Below are 21196 nucleotides of genomic sequence, written 5' to 3' on the forward strand. Positions count from 1 at the left end.
AGGGTTTACGGCCCGACACATTTATAGCCCGACCTAGACCAACCCAATTGAAAAATATGTCAGGCCCAAGCTCACATGTTTATTAAACGGATGTTCACGGTGCAGGTAGCTAGCCCGTAGGGTGCCCAACTGAACTGACTGACTATAGGTTTGGCCTGAACAGACTCATTGTAGCCCGACCTAGCCCGCTCAACCCCCTTTATTAAAAAACAACCATAATCTCATATCATTTATCTTCCTTGTTGAAGATTTGGGTCACCTTCTACTATGATTATTTTTTGTATAAAGCTATAGCGATTTAATGTTCAAATTGAATAATTATGGGCCTTCATTCATAATTTAACTATTTGGCTTGGCCACATCAATCATATCGGCAGCATTGGATTAGTATCGGTAAAGACTGAACTATTGATTAGCTGTATCATCTTAGGGGTAAAACAGTAAAATTATACTTTCTTAAAAAAACAAGGCAAAAGTGACCGATTTGCTGTGATCCTTAGCAATATTGATAGCAGTCGAGACCAATATGGTAAAATGATTCCGATCACTAGATCCATGATTGGATATCTAATTGATCAGAGATTCACTAATTGGATAACTTTGGAACCAGAGTTACTGATATGGAAGCAATTTAGTCATTAAAATTCTTGCCATTAAATACATATCCCATGTCTTTTAGCCGTGTTACTTTTTTTTTTTCTCTCAAAATTCAGAATCGAGTTGAATTTTCAAGAACCTTAAGATAATGGAATTATAGAAGCTTATTTACTGGGTTATTCAAATCTCCTTACTGTATACCAATACCCCTAAATCAATATGAACGTGTTTGAGGCATTATTATTGATCGGATGATCATTTCTTTGGATTTGACAAATTTATTAATTGGATATTGATACCCCTAAACTTAAGGGTGTTAATCGGTTCGATTCGGTTTGGCTAACATATTTTGGCTGAAATCATAACCGCAGCATTTACTAAACGGTTGCACTTTCTAAATTCGCAACCATTTAGTAAACGGTTTCGATTTCCACGGTAGACCAAAAGGTAGACCAAACCAAATAATCAAACCGATAGTAAACTAATAAAAAACCAAAATCAAACCAAAACCCAACCAAAACTGATGTATCCTTGTTGATTCATGTTTGATTTCATTCGTTCTCATATAGAAACCAATGAAATCGAACCAAAACCGGTCCAAAATTGACATCGCTTAGAGAAGCAATGTGTCATCGATCATGTGCGACTAATGTCCATCAGTACAGCTCGCTATATTTTATTGGATGAACTTTTTTCAATCATACGCATGACTCTTAGGCGGGAATGGATTTTGTAAATGCCTTTATAGGCGGGAATCGGAGAAATTTCCAATCCCCCAATAAGAGTATAGACGAGAAAAAAATGGGAGAGAATAGAAAGAGTGGGGAAGAGTTGAGTGCATAGGAGCAGGGAAAGACAGAAGACCTGGGAGGCAGAAAAGGCTTGCAGAAACAGGGAGAGTGAGTGGGAGCAGAGAAGGAGTGAGGCAAAGAGACGAAGGTAGGGAGAGAAGGAATAGTGGGAGATAGAAAGTGAGTGTATGGTATCTCCCTTCAGTCATCCTCCATTATCTTTTTCCCTCCCTCTCCCTTCCCATCTCGTCAAAATATAACACCTTCCGAGCTCATCAATTTTCTTCCCAACCACAAACCCCTGTTATCTAAATCCATACACTGACTCGTCGACTCTCGTCAACCAGCTCCTCCATCTCTCTCTCCTTCATTCTCATCTCGTCAACCCTAACGCCTCATTTCCAGATCTCATCTCATTTTTATCTTTTTGTGTGAAATGGGTTTCACCTGATGTTTGGGTTCATTCGCAGCCAGAAAGGGAAGAAGATCCAGAACTACAACAGGACTGGATACTTCTAGTACTATTCTTGTGTTACAATGGCTATATTGTTACAGGTTATTATATCATGGGAGGTGCGGGTTCTCGCAAATAGGAGGTGCTTATGTTCTTTGGAAAGATGATGGATGAGGTCTGTTTTTTAGATTTGCCAAGTGGCTTGCTAATGTTCTCACCCTACTTCAGGTATGCAGATTGTTTGTCTTGTTTAACATATTCGTTCTCTCTCTGAATGATACATCTACTATGACTTTATTTCAAATTGAAAATTTGTTGCGATTTTGCAGGGACAGGTTTAAGGACTCATGTCAAGGACTTGGTTCATTTGTTGCAGGAGCATGTTTAATTAATTCACTTTAAACGACCACTTTTTTTCCTTTCTCTTGCTTTCTCAGAGGATCATGTGTTCCATGACATCGAAGTGTCTTTGGCTCATTGCTTTGATGACTTCTTCCCCCTTAGAGTTGAATATCTAACTTTTCTCTATCTACTTCTCCTACTTGTTATGCAGAAAGCTGCCATCAAGAAGATAAATGTGCAAGCATCGAGAGAGTTCATTGTCTAATTGAAGGTTCTCACGCATGTTCATCACTTGACACTGGTATTGTTTTTTCCTGAAGGAAGTCTAGTTCTTTGGTTAGACATGATCATGTATTTGAATATTATTTCAGTCGAAGATTCATCTATTATATTATCTTCAACATTTTATGCTTTCATCATTGAGGAAATTTTCCTTACATACTTGATTATTCATTTTTACACCTAGGAGGTTTTGTTGTCAAATATCAAGTCCTTGTGTCTAGGTGATAATCTCCATGTTCAACTACAGTAGTAGCTAAGGAGTTCTGGAAGCTTGTCACCATGGTTGACAAGAGAATAGAAAAGTGTATATTCATATGTGACTGCCCAACTAGATGAATCAAATTCCTTGGCTAATGAATTGCAATTGCTTCCATTTACTTTCTTAGTGAATTATGAATTTAATTTAGTGATCAGCCTGTCTTACTGGGTCAGTTTAGTATCCTTGGTTTAATAAAATCTTAAAGGCAACAGGTAACCTTGTAATGCTCTTGGTTTAGCTCATTAGCTTAAATTTAAAGGAAAAGCAATCAATACTAATTTTTTATCAACAACAATCAGTATTTTGTGGTATTGTTGTTTCTTTAATATGCATTAGAGTGCATGTTTCCCATGGCCAATAGCTGTTTTTGGTTGCATCTATAGGTCTGTATCCTGTGCTTGGTCACAGTTTCTCTAATAGTAAATTGAAGCAATAGAAGTAAATGGGAGCAATTATTTAGTTTTTATTGATTATTATCTGTGACTGTATTTGTTAAAATCTAATGAAGGTGCCCTTGATAGGATACTGCATTGAGGGTTCTCACAAGATCTCACAAGACATGAGAAGTAATGGTTCAGAATTCAGATACTTGGACAATAAACCATGATCAGAATATACTAAAGGATGAAGGGATTTCTCTAAGAAGTGTGTTTTCTAATACAGGCCAGGGACTATGATATTTAAATGACTCTTCCATGCAAAAATTTAAATTTTATGCATTGAGCTACATTCTAGCAGGACTACTTCTGCATTATATATTGACAATTAATGTCCATGTAAGTCTTATTTTTTTGACCAGAAGGACTTTTTATTATAAAATGTTTCAATGGCCTCTTGTTAAAATGTTTATGAGGTGGTTGGTTGGATACTTTAGAGTTCACTATTCTTGATGGACTAGATAAAATATAGGAACTTATCCACCGCTTGATTTGCTTGGGTCAATTATCGGAATAGTTGCTAGCTTTGAATCCAGATGATCCTTGAATAGGTTCTGTTTGAAGAGTGCAGGCCATAGGTTAAACAAGGTTTCACGATCTTTAGGCAAACCAGTCACTATATTGAAGTTTTTAAAGCAGATTCATGAATATGATTAAACAAGGTTTTTGCAGAGTGCAGGCATAGATTAAATAGAACTTCCAAGTAGAAACCAAGATAAATTTTAGAATGATCAATTGAAACAGCTAAATGATCTTTAGAGAACAAGACTGATAAACTGAATTACTTATCCTGACTTAGGAGTGTTCTTCACGGATGAAATGTAGATGGTAATTAGCAGCAATGAAGGTAATAATCAACCTAGCATTGCCTAGATATCTTATTTAGATGTCATTCAGGTAGCAGTGGCTGCTAGTGCAACAGGTAATTGCTACTAATATTTCTGGGATTTCTCACCCATTCTTGTTTAGAGTTCTGATACGTTAAGGTACTACCATGTGTTTGGTATTTTACAGTTTCTTGCATCTGAGATATGTATTCACACACATCAGTTTCCACTTGAGCCGAGTAATTCAAGTTTGAAACAGGCAATTGGAGTGCCCCAAAATGAAATGCCAATTTTTTTATTTTTATATTTTTTTGGGGGTGGGGTTTAAAGTTGGTCACTTTTACCTTCCCTTGTACGTGGGGTGCAGTATGGCAGTTTCTTGCTTGTCCCTTGAAACCAATAGCAAATTACTGGAATTGATTTTTGATTGCATTTCCCTTTCCCTTTCCCTTAGATATATTTACACTACTATATTGAAGATTTAAAACAAGTTAAGGTTATGCACTTACATGAATTACTGATCCATTTTTCAGGTTTGGAAATGATAATTTCTGTCGCCCAGGAAATGCACCAATTCTAGAGAATCATGGGTTTAAGACTGCCCGACCCTTTGTGGAAATCTGAGATGGTCAAAATTCTGTAAATTATTGAATAAGATTTTCATAAATATACAGTGCAGAAACAACCAGTTTGTAAAAAAAAAGGTATGTTCAGATGGAGCGAAGAAATGAATAAATAGTATGATCATGTCAAGTCAAGGTTTCTAAGTCGAGTGCAATAGTTTTTTGGTTTCTGTTGTTTAGATATGGATGTGAACTAGTCGAGATCTGTCGCAAGAAGGCCTAAAGCTTAATGGAAGTTCTCCACTTTCCCCCCACCCCTCCCTCCCTCCCTCCCTCCCTCCCGCTTCCTTTTCCATTTTTGGAAGAAAGATTTTGGGCCTTTTTCTTTTCTTTTGGTTAAGATGGGTACACTATATAGATGGGGAAAGGAAAGATAACAATCAGGACACTTGAATGAGTGTACATAAAAGATGCATTAAAGGGTTACCATGCTCAACCCTTTTCCAAAAAGACAAATTAATAGAGCTTAAAACAATACACTTTATTAGGAGGGAATAGAGTTCAATACAACTTTAATTAAAACTGATCAACCAGCCTGAGAAAATAGAGGGATTTCCACTTACCTAATTTAGATTTGACTCGGTTCACAAATTGACACCAATTAATGGACTCATTTCCATGGAAGAAAATATGGTATCTAGATAAATTGCTACAAGAATAGACTTGAACCTCAAATAGTTGACACCTATGCTTTGCGCAGCTAGAGATGTAGGGAGCCATTCAGGTTTGACATGCCATGAACAGTAATTGGCAGCACTTTTTTAACATGCCATTCAGTTTTATCCACAAAATACATCATTCGATCAAAGTGATGGGGTTACAATGTAACAAGCTTCATGGATGTACTTCTACAGTTGTGTACCACCACCGTAATTGTGAATGTACTTCAAATAGTATTACATTTTCATGTTTCTGGTACTCCACCCAGAATTGCCTAACTTGTTCAGCAGCAATCTCAATTTCAGGAATCTCTGATAGAAGTTCATTGACTACTTCTGTTGGAGTCAACAAGCTTGGGATCCCAGATCTAACCAATCCAAGTTGTGCATGATGCAAATGGAACCGTAACACATAGAGGGGATGTAAAAAGTTTAAAAAACGAAAAGTAAGCGAACATTAACTAATAATGACAATAAAGGCCATGCTACAATTTGAAACAAATGAGGATGGATGAAAGATGGATGAACTCCACCAGAATATAAGAAGAAAATCATTTTAGCTAAAGAATAATGACTCCAACTAATGAGTGACACAACCCTAAGGAAAGCTGAGGCTATTAGCAAGTTCCCCTACTACTGTCAGATCTCTAGTCATCATAATGGTTACAAATAAGAGTTCGGAAACAAGGTAACAGGAAACCAGTGGACAAAAAGTGTCAAGAACAAATAGTGAATATATATTAATAGAACACAAAAAGTAATCAAAAACATCTTGAACTAATAAATTAGGTCAAGAAGAGTTTTTGGCTTGCAATACATCTTGAACTATAAAACTATGGATCTTACAAATTATATGAAAAAGATGGCAATTATCTTCAGTAAGGATTTGGAAAAGGCTCCTTTTTCTTGGAAGGGTAGAGTGAATGGGAAGCAGGGGCAAGGAGCACTGAATTTGGAGCAACAACATTATCACATTGTTTATATTCTTTGAAAGATCAAACAACTAAGCAACTAAGTCTTACTCCTCACAAGAAGTGTCTACAGTCAATTGCCTCCATGCCTTCAGTAGATTTTCAGCAGAAAAAAATTCACAACACTTTTGAACAGAACCCTGGAAAGAAGAAACTGATTTTGCTTAATTCCCCTGCTTTTCTACAGTAACTACCAACTTATCAACATAACATAGTTCAATCTTGTAATCAATTCAGCATCTCTTCTAAAAGGAAATTATGAAATATTGACAAACCTCACATGAAGTGATGTACTCAGGCGTGGAGTTCTTTAGGTGCTGAAGAGACCAAAATCCTGGAGCTGGGAAGAATTGAGGAGACAAGTAATTAAGTCGTGCTGTGATTCTTGCACTGGATTTTAGAACTGGAATTTCCAAGTTCTTTCTGCGAACAAAAGGCAATTAAAAAATACTAATAACATTAGTACCAAATAAGAAACAACCTCCAAGGTTAGAAATCCTAAGGGGTCATTTGATATTGGAAATAAGAATTAAACCTCACATTTCATGTCCAGCCATGATATGCTGTGCTCCACCAAATCTTTTCATCCGATTTTGGTATTCATGAGTCATTGTGATAAATGAACGACTCAAGTGAATTATACAATTCACAAACTTAACAGTATTCAAGTTTTGGTCCACGGAATCTACATAATAGGTATCGAGAGACTACGTAGACAACAACTCCAGCAAATGAGACAGCATAGGGCAGTCGACAAGGAGTACAATAGGACCAGGAACTGAAGGACCAAGTACATTGCTTGGATGAACCGGTATAACCAAGCAAATAAGGCTACGCATTTAAGAACAAAGAATAAAGTGGGTACTAAATAAGAAAGATGGATCAAACAACCACTTATTTGCAAATCATGTCCTTCCTCAGTGTCTGCATATGTACATTTTAGGAACATACATAAATAAATAATTTACAAGTAGGAAAAATGAAGATTTTTCATTCAACCAACCATTATATTTTAACGATCTGACATGACTGAGTGCCCAAGTTATAGTTCACGATATTTGGGACCAGCTTTCAATCCAAGGGCAACAGATTTTGCAGGATCAAACTTTCCCTTAATTTCAGGCAATTCACAAACATAAACCATAGATGTATCACCGGGCTATAGTACAGGTGGAGCTTTCCCATTTGGATCTTGCGAATTTAATACAAGGATTTTCAAAATCTGATCCTTTTTCTCTTCTACATTCAACATGGAAGAGTCTTCCTTCATTTGGTGATGCACTTCTGAGCAACCTGGCTGTAGAAGAATTGCCGATATTTTGACAACCTCATTATTAAGAAGAACAATGGGTTCTACAAACTTTGCAAGATCAGCCAAGGCAGCTCCATCAGCACCAGGTGCAGCTCTGAAGCTGTGAGTGTGAACCATGGCAGCATTTGGAATGAAAGATCGCATTGCATCAACTAAATATTTAAGATCAGAAGGACCCCAAAACTGATCAACCAGCCTGAGAAAATATTGGGATTTCCACTTCCCTATTTTGATTTGACTCGATTCACAAATTAACACCAATTAATGGACTTATTTGCAACTTTTAAATATCTGTTACTCAGAGAAAATAGAAACAAGACAGAGGAAAACCTAGACCTGTTGGGTTCTTCTATGTTTCTTTCCAAATTCAAATCTTTAGTTCTTGTCTGGGTTGGTGCTTATGAAATTAGAGACAAAAGGGTTATTCAACTCTAAGAGGCCTACCTTCAATTGAGATACCAGTCCCATCAGAGTAACTTGCTGTTATTTCTGTTGCTACTTATTTTTTCTAGTATTCTGCCTATATTTTCTGTCTTGCGATGGACAAGATACTAGAACTGTTTGTGTCTCCAGGGATTAGGTTTCATTCCAAAGCATGGTTGCTATGATTTGAAACACCATGCTGTAAGGTGTTGTTGTTGTTTTCAGTTGCTACTTTACATGCTGTAACCAGCTGATAATGATATCGAGTGATCCAACTGTTAGAATAGTTCTTAGTTGTCTTGTTGAGAACTGGTCTTTCATCAGCATGGTTACTAACTAGTTTCAAGTAGGACATCTGTTTAATAGAGTTGGGAGTTCTCAAACATGGACTTCAAAACTCAGAAACTCTCTTTTATAATAAATCGAAACTCAATAATTTTCAGTTTTAATCCGAAAAAATCAAGAAAACAAAAAAATTAAAGGCAAAAGAATATGACAATCTCAAAGATTCGAAGCTTAAAATCTGAAGTAAAACTAAAGTGTATGAACTGGCAACTCATGAATCAAAACCCTAAACCCATCACTGAGAACCAATAAAGCCAAAAATTCATACAACAGTTAAGCAAATAAGCTGAAAAAAGCACAAGCATTGAAGAAACTAAGAACACATTTGTCTCTCTGGGAATTTACCGTTTGTCCGCCAGGCACTGACAAAAAATCAAAAGTAGATCGGAACTCCGTTCACCTGAAAAAAGACAATAAGTTAGAGCTCCGACGGCCGTCTTATTCAGCACACCCTTTCTCACCACTACAGATGTAAAGTAGAAAGGAAAATCGATTACTAGCGGGAAAGAAAACAGAAGGGATAACCAAAAATCGTAAACCCTAGATGGAAAAAGGCAGAGAATACCTACAAGCAGCGACCATTGGTGGCTTGTGGATAGCAACAGTGACGGCAAAAATATTATTCAGCTCCTTTCCTTCTCTCTCTCTCTTTGCTCAGTGCGCTCTAAGTGACTCAGTCCCAATACTTCAAGTCTCAAGGAAGGGGATGATTCACCGACCAATGCCGAGAACTACCGAAGCAAGGAAAGAAAACCCTATGTGAACGGTCAGGGAGGAAATGGGGTTTTGAGAAGAAAGTTGCTGGAAGAGATTTCAGCTGAAATAGAGAAACTTTAGGAGAAGAATCGCTGAGAAAGGGAGAGATTTTAGGAGAGAAATCTCTGGTTTGTGAGAAAGGATTTCACAGAGAGTAAATGGCTGTGATAGAAGAGTTTCAGTAGAGACAGAGAAAGGTTTCAAGTTCAGAAATTGCAGGTTAGAAGGTTTTATTTTTCAGAGAGGGAGTTCGCTGGCTAGAAAGAGGACACACTCACAGGATTTGTTTTTCTTTTTTTCTGAGGTTAGATTTTTAGGAGATAGATGTCGCACCTCGAGCAGAGCCCAAAACGAGCAGCCATCAACCTCTAGTTGAAAGCCTCAGAAGCTAAGTGAGCTTAGCCAAGCAGCTGCTACAACATAAGTTGATTCGGAAGCAGGGTTGCGGTGGAATAAAGGGTTTTTCTCAGTTTCCTTTGAGTTGGAGATTTGAAAGAGAGAGTGAGAGAGAGGAGAGGAAGCAGGGTTTGAGAACCTGCAATTTCAGAGAAGAAATTTTCTACAGTGATTTTGAGATCTTAGCTTCAAGTGAGGAGTTCGGTAGGAATAGATTGGTTCCTTCGATCTTGGGAGAGAACACAAGATTTCTTATTAACATCAGCGATATTGGTTATGGCAAGAACTCTAACAACCTATTCGGATGTTTCGATTGTTTCATCCATATACGTATATACAAATAAGGTCTACATTGTCTTTCATATTACTATATAGTGTTTTATTCCAAATCAATACATTATATCTATATATTTCAGATCCTACGGTGCAAAATAAAGCCCTCAAAAGATACCCCATATGGGGTGTCCGACCAGAAAACCCCAACCCATATATATATATATGTATATTACTTAGATTATATCATAATATGAATATATATGTAATTAATTACATACTTAACTTCAAATTATATAATTCTTATTATAAATTGTTATTATTTAATTTATTTGTCATAGCAGATTCATAAAAATAGGTCCAAATGTCAATTTACAAAAGTGGGACCCACAATAGTCAAAATGACCATTCTGTCCAGCTGACAGGCCTGCCTGTCTTGTCCAGAACTCTCTAGCCAGTTAAGCTAGATTTATCCCCCTTGAGTCTGTTTAATCCCTTATCATTGCCAACCCTTTTTAAAAGTTAATGTCTACCTATTGGCCTACTTTTCTTGCTGATTCTTCCAACACTGTTGGCATGAAGCATAGGTACATGTTGGGTCATCCTTCCCTTCTTGGCATTCCACTGCTACCAACCAAGCTAGTGTTGGCTTCTCCAACCTACTACTCTTGCCTATTCACAGTCAATGTAAAGAGGTAAGATTTGGGGTGTTACATGCAAGGGGTTCACTATGAATCGAACCGGATCGACCCAAACCCAAACCAGCAAAAGTAATCTGTTGGGTCAGTCGACGACCAGTTGGAATCCAGTCACCATCAGTCAACTTTTCGACATTGACTGAAGTAATCCGGTGAGATCCATTTGGATCTTATTTAAAAAAATAAAAAAAAAATAGAAATAAATTTTTAAATTGGTTTGTTATGCTTTATGAAACTGTTTATGTTTATAAAAATCAATTTTGTTTGTAAAAAGAAATATGTTTGTTTTGATTTATGATTTTAGAATTCATTTATGTCATAAACAAATTATGAAAATTGAAAGATAATGATGTTCGCTTTGATTTATTTAAGTCCGTTTCAATTTTTTTTGACAGAATCACTTAATGAATCAATAATGTTCAAATTGTATTTTTGACTTGGTTTTAGATCTGATTTTGATTCTGTTTGTTTCTATATTTCTATTTTTTGGAATACTTTAATGTGATTAAATAATTTAAATAGTTTTATTTAATTTGAGATGATCAAATTAATATATTATTGATGTCATATATACTTAGATGTTAGGCAATTTGGAATAAAAATAAGAACTCAATGATTTTAATGACGCCATAGCAGATTTAATATAAAAATTCTAAGATATTGAACTAAAATTAATGAACTTAAACATCATTAATGAAATGGCATCAATAAAACACAATTTAGGACATTAATGATAGACACGAGCCAAGTTTTGTGGGATTGTCCAAAGGCACACACTTCTCTTGATTATGTTGATTAATTTTTGTTAAGTCCTAAAATTAAAGTAACATATCTCAAACAATAATGAAACTAGTTTAGGGTATTTGAACATACAATTTAGTGGAATGGGAGTATCCAAAGATACACATTCCCCTTAGTTGTGATGATCATAGGTTTTAACCTTTAACATATTTGAGGAATCACATCAATCATAGACTAATTATTTAGGGCATTAAACTAAATTCTAAGTCTAGCGGTCAGGTTAGAATGGGAATATCCAAAGGTATGCATCTTAGCTTAACTGTGTAGATAGATTATCTAGCCCTATAGATGATTTCCAACATCCATTGAATGAATCACTAGCGTGTTACACTCTTGATCCCAAATGATAAACTGTAATAATGCAATAGGTTGCTCTTTCTAGTATTATAATAAACTCAAAGCATTATTGATAGTAAGTATGTGTTTCTATTTTCTTACAATGGGACCAACACCTATTACTGTCCCAAATTCTATCCCTATTCTCACTAGCTTGAACTTCTCGGATTGTCATAAGCAACTCAAGTACTACCTAATGGCCATGAACCATTATTACTACTTGCACCATGACAAACCAACTTATGTTCTCACTGAGTATAGTACTAGTGATCTTTTGTACTGTGTCAAATTGTCAATAAAGAAAGGACTTTTCATTCTTATCATCAAATTGGCTGCGAAATTCTTTTGTCTCATCTACTAACCAATTTGGATTACCAAACAGGTGTGTTTGCTTATCTCTTTGCTCACGTTGGTGGCATTTTCGTTGAAAAATCAAAGTTTATCCAAAATTTAAGATCTTTTTCTAGAGATTAGGTCATGGAGGCATTCCCACCAAAGACATCGTAGGAAAACTAATGGATATTGATCCAACCAGTGGATTATGTCTAAACCAGTAGGAATCTATCAGACATATTTTTCTCTTATGCGACTTTTCTAAAAGGATTTAGGCAGTTGGCCCATTGGGATCAAGAACTGAAGTTATTTCTGCATTTTCTTTAAGCATTTTATTATTCATTTCTTTAAATCCATCCCTGAGAACAATTTAAATTTTTTCTTTACTACTTTCATCATTACAGCCTCCTTCAAATGGAAACATAGGAATAAGGTTACGTACAACCATGAAAAACCAAATCCCTACTTGATTCTTCACAATGTAAAGAAATGGACTGCTCAAGCATGTCACCCTATACCTCTCCAGGTGAATTCAATCCATATGACTCTTCCAATTATACCTAATTTTCCCGATGTGAACCCACCAATCCTCATTTGTGTGAGAGTCACTAATGCAACTAACAACATTTCTAGGTGGGCTAACTGTATCATGCATAAAGAAATTGTATCTTATTAAGTGTTAATTATATGATGATAGGATAAACCATTGAAGCATGCACTCGGCTATTCCTCATTGGCATAAAGCAGGTGAGGGACAATGGATGGAGAATCGAAGAGATGTAGAGTGATTTAGAAGAACTTGGAGAACTAATTTTTTATTACAGTACCACTTTGTGGCCTTGGAGTGTGATCCCCTTTTTTTTTTGGATGTGTATAGTTTTGTCTAGTCCTATTTTTGGACTCAAGCCTAGTAACGAAGTGGTACTAGTAATGCGTAGGATAGCACATGTGGTAATAGCAAAATAATCTCACTTTTCTAATTTCAGTTCCTACACTAATGTAATTCACTTTCTTTCTACTTAATGAATTTTTTCTTTCTCTTATAATTAAAAAAAAAAGGAGTCTTCACCACACCTTGTGGACCCAATGCATGGAAAGTTCGTTGTGACACAAGAAAGCATCCAGATCAAGTATGTTGGGGGTACTAAGTTTCTATTGTAACATTATTATCCATTGATACTAAAGCAAATCTCATCTCATTATGGACGTAAATAGTCTTGCTAAATCACATTAACCTTTATGTTGCATTGTGTAATCGTTTGTGTTTAATTTCCATCCATTTCCTAAATCATTTTAGGTTTTCCATTCTATGAAGTAAGAATTATTCCTTCAATGAAAGAAATTATCAGTTGTGGGATGACAAGCTAAAGAAGTACATAGACAAACTCAAGGACACTAGCCCGATAGATTGGTTACCTTGTTGACAATTTTCACAAGACGTTGCTCTACGGCCAGATTTACAATTACCCAAGGGACAAGAGCAAGAATGGAAAATATAGGTCTTGCATGGATGATGGATGTTCACCAATGATTTGTATAGTGGAACAAGCCTGAGGGAAAGGATATTGTCACCAAAGAGTACTTGATATCTGTTAATTGAACTGGGTCAGACTGGGTCCTGGCCTGGTTCGTTCGTGGGTCGCCCACTTGGGTAATCATAGACCCACTAGGATTAAGAACCCTAGCTGGCCAGTTATCTATAAATAAGAGGGTTTGGCCACAAAGGTTTTTGACCTAATCTCAAGAGATCTCTCTCTCCGTATTCCCTTCTGTCTCTCCCAATTGAGAGTGTCTCCAAGGATCTCCATTACAGTCCCTGGATTTGGAAGGTGGAAATTTGCCTAGTGAGATCGCCGCAATAATTCGTTTGTCGCTGTTCGTGCGGATCGAGGCATAGTGCAACCCGATCCATTCCGCTGCGTGGAAAGCTACATCAAGATAATCTCCGATTCTCTAATATGTTTTCCTATTTACAATATCAAACCAGTCTAGGTAGGCTGGTAGGGACAATTACTTTTGTTTATGCTGTTCTGTATTCACATCTTTTCTTTTCTAAACAAATTGCATTACATACTACAACATTCATTCACTCTGTTTGAATCCTGAACAAAGGAAGGCTGCAAAGTGTTTTTGCTGGATAATAATCCAATGGCTTCTTTATTAGAAGCCATGAAGAAGTTGAGAAGTTGGAGAGGTACTTGGCTTGATAAACGATAAGGATCCTAAAACACCATGATATCCTCATTTTGCTCCATCAAGATGATTCTATTGCATTCTCATTCCTCAATGTACATTCAATTTTCTAGTTTTAAATATAAAGCTTGGATTTGCGTAGTTATTGCATACCAGAAATTTTGGGTAGGTCCTTAATTATAAGCATGGAGTCAATAAATTCTAAAGTCACAAGTTTAAAATTTCTTTAGTTAGGATTATCTTATATGCACCAGATATTCAACTTCTTGAGAGAGAACTCTTCTCACCAAAATCTTAAGGGCCTGAAAGATAAGAACCCTTGAGGTTAGTTGAATGGAAAAATGAGATCGTATAAAGTATGATCTATCTGCAATTTCCAAAGCTCTCAGATGAAGCTACTTACAAAATCAAGTTGTATAGGCAACGATTGACAAATTAACAAGTCAAATTTCATCAGATAAGGTTCATGGTACTGTAACTTTTACAATACTTCGTATATGCACAGGCCACAGGCCTACCAAGGTCAGTTGACATTACAAATGATAGGAATTAGATTTATAAAGGTGAAATGAAGGGGGAAGAGATGAAGAAAGAATGAAAACAAAGTTCTGCCGGACAACAAAACAGGATGGTGTAATGATTTGGTTAGAACATTAAACAGTGAACATTTCTTCGTCAGCCCGAAGAGTTATCTCAATTATTAAATCAATCAATCTTGAACCAACAGATTCTCTTGATCCAGCAACGAACTTCGACTTTTAGCTGCATTTGTGAAAAGCAACGAACATAATCAGTAACTCTTAATCCTCCATAACAAGAAGCATGGGTGAGAAAATATTGGAACATGAAAAGAATTATTACCAGGACTTAGAATTCTTATACATTTTGTTATAGATTTCACCGACCTCTGAGAATCTGGACCTGTTTATGGATAAGGAGAAAATAAGAACTGATTCTAACAGAATACAAAGTATGGATTGAAGAAGTTCTACATGGAGAAAGATTGGTTTCATCACCCTGTATATTCATATCCTTTTCAGAAAGAACCTCTGTTACAGTTTTTGAAACTTCTGATAATACTTCATTAGCCTCCAAACCTCCTGCCGTCGATCCATTTGGTGACCTGTGTATGATTAATAAAATTTAAAATTTAAGAGAAACAGAAAGGTTGAAATATATAATTGTAAGGATGGTTACATGTAGATTGCATAAGAAAAACATGTGAATGTCAAAATGAAAGTGTACCCTGAAAAAGGAATTGAAGTTGGCAGAGAAGAAAATCCATCCCCTTCACAGTCAATATCAATTAACAATTCCGAGAGGGAGAAATCTACACCGAAAACATCAAAATTAGGGATATCCATGTCAAAGATATCCACTTCCCCATTGGATCCAGGTTTGTAAACCTCAGCAGTAGTGGATTTTGCCGAGGGAATATCAGAGCCATCAAAATCTAGCCTTCCTTTCACATGATCTCTCTTACTTAGCTTCTTTAAATTTGTTTTAATGGGTGAGGAAAAGACATAATGGTTGGTTTCCTTGGAATAACAAGTAATGTTCTTGAAAGGACTATTATTAACTGTGTCACATGAGACCATAGAGCAACTTATGGGAGTGGTTTCCTGTGTATTGTCAGTAGAATAAACGCGGGAAGAACTGTCCAATGGAGAGAGAGTTTTCTCACTAGAAGAGGGTAATGCTTGGGGAGGGGTCTTAGGATCAGGTGGAATGGTTAGAATCAGGGGGGACTGAGAAGGTTGCTTGAACAAGCTCTTCACAACAGAGGATCCCTGAGTTGTTGAGCCATTTGGGACCCGGTTACTTGGTGATGACTGAATCCCAAGAAACTGCTTCACTGTCTCTTTGGTACTGGTTGTGTTATTAGATTGCAATGGCACACTGCTAACTGCAAAGGACAAAGAAAAAAAAATTAGAAACAGAGGTAACAAAATAAACCAGCAGAAATCATGTTAATCATAAGCTTAAAAAGAGATTTTACTTCCAGTTGGTGGAAACTTTCCATGCATTTGACTGCAAGGCCTCTTTGCTGTTGGTGGAGCATCAGTGATGGTCCTCAAATCCTTTCTCTTGTTTGTAGCTTCAAGGTCATTGGTGGGTGTTGAGAAATTTAAGGCATCCCTAACAGGGTTTGAGCTCCTGGGAACCGAATGCGTGTTGGGAGTCCTGGACATGGCAAAACCAGCTGTTCGGGGAAACAAAATCTCAGTTAGAGGGTGGGGTCCGGAAATATCAATCCGATCAACCTAATCTAAGATCTGCATTGTATTTTTAGACCAAAAATATCGAAATCTTAAGTAGTCTTTAATCTTCACATCCATCTTCATAATGTCCAAAATTTTCTTGCGCATGATACAACATATGTGACAGGAGTTGGAATAAAATCTCAGAGACTGCAAACTGAATCTCCTATTTCTTTCTCCAGCCACATTATTCAACCAATGAAGCTAGTAACAAGCAATCAGTCCAAATACACCCAAGCCAACAAATAATTTTGGAATCAATATGAACTAAGTATTTCAACATGGTTTATTGAGTTACTGCCCACCAAAGTAAGGTTAAAGTCTCAACTTTATCAGATCACATGACAGGTATCAATTTTGGAGTCTTGATGTGAATTAGCAGAAAGGCACAAAGATGGATGAGCATAGGTTGCAAGACTCTTTCATTTATGTAGAAACCTGATGCGGCTCAGATCTCCCCAGCTCTTGATTCGAGTTCAAGAACAAGAAAACTCCAAGAAAAAGAGAGTTGCAGAAGCAAGAAGAACAGAGGAAAGAAAGTAAACCCCTTATTATTCTGTTCTGACCGTTTTCCAAGCTTATAAAGCTTGGCTGATTGGGTAATTACAAGCTAACTAATTCTGTTACAAAACTAACTAATTGACCAGTTACAACTAATCTCTTAATTTCCTTCTAACTGTCCACTGATTCTGTTTTTTTAGCTTTCATAACCTTTCAGCCAATAGGGCTTCTTCTGTCTTGTAGGTCTAGGGACACGGAAGCCTGCAAGAGCGTTGGAATTATGCTCTTCAAGAGTGATGCCTTGCCCTTTTGGATCAAAACCCGACTAGATCCAGTCAATTAAGTTAAAACTATGAAATTAGAAACTAATTTTAGCGGTGGGAAGGGAGATTTTCTCTGAGCATTTTCCCCTTTGTTGTGTGATTGTTTTAGAAGTGTTTCAGTGAGAAGAAATAATAAAAATGCAAACATATCAATAATAAAATTGCAACAAGGCCGACGGTGGGTTTTGAATGACCAGATCAGATATGAACCACTAACTAAGAAAACCACAAGCTTAAAAATCAAAAGTAGAGTTATTCAACAAATAGCTGAGAATAAATGCAAATGGTGTTGGAATAATACCTGCAGGGGATTCAGTATTGCGATCTGATGGCAGAATCAGAGACATTGACTTAGGTGCCGTAGCCGAAGTCAAAGATTGGGAAGAGTTTCCGGCAGAGTTGTAAGCTTGCATCACACCTTGCATGCCCTTCAATAGCGTCTCAACGCGACATTTTTCCTGCTCAACCAATCGCTTCTCCTGCTCGAACATCACCTTTTGCTCCTTCAAGCAAATGTAGTCATCCAAGATCGATGCGAGACTCAACAAACTCTTTGGCGCCTGCAAACAAACACATTCCAAGTGGAACACCGCTGGGAGTTAAGGGAAGGATGAACGAGGAAGAACAAGAAAATCAATTTAAAAAGAAAATGCTAAATTGGAGTTTTGAGAGAGAGACGGAAATACCTCTTGGACATTTGTTTTCGAAATGAGAGTTGAAGCTTCGGTTCTGAAGATTGAACGAGTTTGACCGTAGTTGTTGTCGGAGAGATAACGATCAACAATGAACGCGATCTGGACTGGAGTGACCTTTCCCTTCCCCAAGATCTCTGGTTTTTTGGTCTTCGTTGGCCTCCCCATCTCTCAGGGGTGGAGGGGAATGGGAAAGGAAGGAGGAAACGGAGATTAGGCGATAGAGGGAAGTTAGAAGAGGAGAAAGAGAGAGACAGAGAGAGAGAGAGAGACAGAGAGAGAGAGAGAAACAGAGACAAGGAAGGAGGAGAGAAGAGAGGGAACTAATAGTGTACCAGTGCTGTCGTCATGGACATGAGGAACGCGGGAGCGGGCGATTTTGAAAATTTAGACGAAAAAAATGTTGGGGCGCGGTTTACATTGTTGACGTGTCTCAAAGACAAAAATCAGAGTGAAAACGGTAGAAGTTCACTTTCGCAGTGGCGGTTCCTATTTGGCGTTTTTTTTTAATTTATTTTAAGAAAAAAAGTTGGGTACATTGCCGATATCAAGTATGCTAGCACTCATTGTGTCTATCTCTTTCTTCCCTTTTTTTCTGAAATGATCCCATATCTTTCCTGAATAATACTCCATCATGTGTTCCTATTGGTGCTATCTGCTAGCATACTTGATATCGACGGCATATCTATCCCTCTCCCTTATTTTAAATAGGGATTAAAAAAAATGGATCGGATTGATCGATTCGATCCGGCCGATCATCTCATTTCCAGGATTCTAACCTCGGATGAAAGGCTATACTTAACTAAACTTTGACACCCTACCAAAAAAAAAAACTAAACTTTGACACTCTTTTGTGTCTGTGTTCTGTTTTTTAGGGTTGGGGATAGAGGTCTCAAAAAGAAGTCCGAATTGAAATTGACTGGATAAAATTGGAAAAACTGTTTGGGTTGGACCACTTATATCAAACAAGATGAGTTTTTTATCGGTCGGCTTCAATTTTGAGTTTTTTAGAACTATTGTAAGCTGAAACCAATCAGTCCAACCGAATTATCGAAGCCAAAAAAAAACTTGATAAACCATTGACACTGATATTTTATAAATCTTTTTTTTTTTCTTTTTATATATCCGTTTGTTTCGGTGTAAAATTTTGCCTAGTAAAATATTACACATATAAAATTTTACATTTTGAAAAAATTTCCCATGTTTGTTTGTGAAAGTGGTAAAATATGAAATACAAATTTTCAATATGATCCCTCAGATTATAACCTTTTGTACAAGCTGTAACTGTTGGTTCAGCTATCAAACAACCAGTGTGCATCTTTGAATACCTCAAAGCATTTCTAGATCAAATTGATTTTGATTTTATCTCACATCTTCCTGTACAATCGTAGATGGCAAAGGCAATTTAATAGGATGGGTCATGGAAAACCAAATCCAGCTTTCATAATTTGAAAATGTCTTAAACGCTACGAACGCAAGAGGGAAGAGCACCTCGTCTCTGCTTCAGCTCGTTTGTTTCTTTAGAAGTACCGCAACTCACCAAGGCTTCAGACCCAGATGTTAAACGCCCCACTTCCACCCTGGACTGCTCAACAACCCGACGCCGACGCCGACGACGGAGACTTCTTCTTCTTTTTCTCCTTTAGGTGGTGCTTGAGAGGGTAATTCTTCCAATGCAGAACCCGTGATTGGTTTTCGAATGGAATTCAAAGCCTCTATTTAAATTTTGATTTAGCATCCGATTTGTATGTTTCAATATTTCATAGCGATTCGTCGTCTTTGGTGTATCCTAATGAAATCCAAGAAAAAAATAAAAATCAAGGGAGATTTAAAGAGAAAAAAAAAAAAAAAGAGCCCAATCTTCTATTAGGGACCCTGAAACATACCTGTTTCAGTGTTCTTATATTTTGTGTCGATTGCTGTATGAATTCAAGCAAATCCTGCTTCGTCTGCAAGAGAAATCAAACAGGTTAATACTAATTAACAATTGGGAAGATAAAAAAACAAATAACAGTTTAATTTAACTTACCATGGAGACTGCGACACCAGCGTCCGCCGTCACATCTTCCGCGAGATGGAGATCCTCTGCCGTACAGACTCTCCCTACACCATCCGGTGCCACGGGATTTTCGAGAAACCCACCGGCGACATCTCGATCCCGATGGAGTACATGGACAGCGGTGCACTCGATTCTCTCCTCAAATCCCATGGAACCCTCTCAGAGCAGTCACTCAACCCAGGAGACATTTGCGGGGAAAACATATGCCTAATCTCATTTTTTCTCTATCCATTTTATGGAGAGCGATGACAATGTTTTACCGGCTATTTTACGGCCGTTTTCTAGGTAAAATTTATCGATCTATTTTCAGGTAAATGCAAGGTACTGGGTAAAATTTTCCATGCCGAAACAAACGGAGCCATAAGGAAAAACTAAGGGCCCATTTGGTAACGTTTCTACCGTTTCTGTTTGAAACAGAAACGGTAGAAACATAAATTTCCGTTTCTAGAAACAGAAACAGAATTGAAGGTGTTTGATAAGTCATGTTTTTAGAAGTCGATGGTAACCAGTGAAAGAATTGCCACAAGTCATTTCTAGAAACGGCGAAATAAGTTGAATTTGTTTCGCCTAGATCATTTCTTGAACCATAAATAAGTAAAAATTTCTATTTCTATTTCTAAAAATAAGTGAAACGAAACAGTTTTATCAAACGCTTTTTGCTCCGTTTCTGCTGTTTCTAGAAACAGAAACGGCAGAAACACGTTTCTTGAAACGTTATCAAACGGGCCCTAAGAGTGAACTGTTAAAGCAACCAATAACTATCGGTTATTGTTTAGTGAATAAGTGCTTAGCACAGTTGGAAGAGTGTGGAGCAGTAAAACCCACCCTACTAGCAATGTCTTGGGTTCAAAGCTTTTTGATTCACATTGGGTACAAATTAGTGAATAAGTGCCTAGCACAATTGGAAGAGTGTGGAGCAGGAAAACCCATCCTACTAGCGAGATCTTGGATTCTCAAGCCTTTTGGTTCACATCCGGTACAAATTAGTTTTAGAGACCAAACCTTTATTGGTTCAATTCACTCTGAACTAGCATTATACCTAAAAAAGCATTCCAACAAACCATTTGACACCCTTTTTTTTTTTTTTTTTTTTTTTTAATTGCCTAAATCTACTTAGATAAGAAAAAAAATCATGAGACAAAGGAGTTTGTTGTACTGACCTTTTGGTTCACATCGGGTACAAATTAGTTTTAGAGACCAGACCTTTATTGATTCAATTCACTTTGAACTAGCATTATACCAAAAAAACCCG

The 21196-nt window shown here is 37.0% G+C and overlaps 1 protein-coding gene, 1 long non-coding RNA gene and 1 pseudogene across 4 annotated transcripts; 1 reads left to right on the forward strand and 2 right to left on the reverse strand.

Moving 5' to 3' along the window:
- Positions 1-2197: 2197 nt before the first annotated feature.
- Positions 2198-4793, forward strand: LOC122065971. 2 transcript variants are annotated; one of them, XR_006136171.1, is made up of 3 exons: positions 2205-2485; positions 3234-3501; positions 4523-4793. It is a non-coding gene; the product is annotated as an uncharacterized LOC122065971 (long non-coding RNA). The 2 variants fall into 2 exon arrangements; XR_006136170.1 differs by lacking the exon at positions 4523-4793 and having other exon boundaries at positions 2198-2485; positions 3234-3568.
- Positions 4794-6441: 1648 nt separating this feature from the next.
- On the reverse strand, positions 6442-8332 carry LOC122065972 (annotated as a pseudogene).
- Positions 8333-14535: 6203 nt separating this feature from the next.
- Positions 14536-20169, reverse strand: LOC122065970. Of its 2 annotated transcripts, XM_042629797.1 has the most exons (9): positions 19915-20169; positions 19772-19834; positions 17880-19674; positions 17495-17753; positions 16108-16311; positions 15354-16014; positions 15125-15231; positions 14970-15029; positions 14536-14870 (listed from the first exon to the last, which is right to left on the reverse strand). In XM_042629797.1, the coding sequence occupies exons 3-9, from the start codon at positions 18051-18053 to the stop codon at positions 14818-14820; spliced, it is 1518 nt and encodes a 505-aa protein (XP_042485731.1). In that variant the 5' UTR covers positions 18054-19674; positions 19772-19834; positions 19915-20169; the 3' UTR covers positions 14536-14817. The 2 variants fall into 2 exon arrangements, with proteins under 2 accessions (XP_042485731.1, XP_042485732.1); XM_042629798.1 differs by lacking the exons at positions 19772-19834; positions 19915-20169 and having other exon boundaries at positions 17495-17785; positions 17880-18018.
- Between the last annotated feature and the right edge of the window lie 1027 nt (positions 20170-21196).

Source organism: Macadamia integrifolia, unplaced genomic scaffold (genome assembly GCF_013358625.1).
Source record: "Macadamia integrifolia cultivar HAES 741 unplaced genomic scaffold, SCU_Mint_v3 scaffold2168, whole genome shotgun sequence".
Taxonomy (NCBI): Eukaryota; Viridiplantae; Streptophyta; class Magnoliopsida; order Proteales; family Proteaceae; genus Macadamia; species Macadamia integrifolia.

Excerpts from the sequence above, each read along its gene's own strand:
- LOC122065970 (XM_042629797.1), bottom strand. The coding sequence starts at position 18,053 with ATGGGGAGGCCAACGAAGACCAAAAAACCAGAGATCTTGGGGAAGGGA. Across the intron at positions 16,015-16,107 it reads AAAGTTTCCACCAACTGGAA|TTAGCAGTGTGCCATTGCAA; the intron begins GTAAAATCTCTT and ends TGTCCTTTGCAG. Across the intron at positions 14,871-14,969 it reads TATAAGAATTCTAAGTCCTG|CTAAAAGTCGAAGTTCGTTG; the intron begins GTAATAATTCTT and ends TCACAAATGCAG.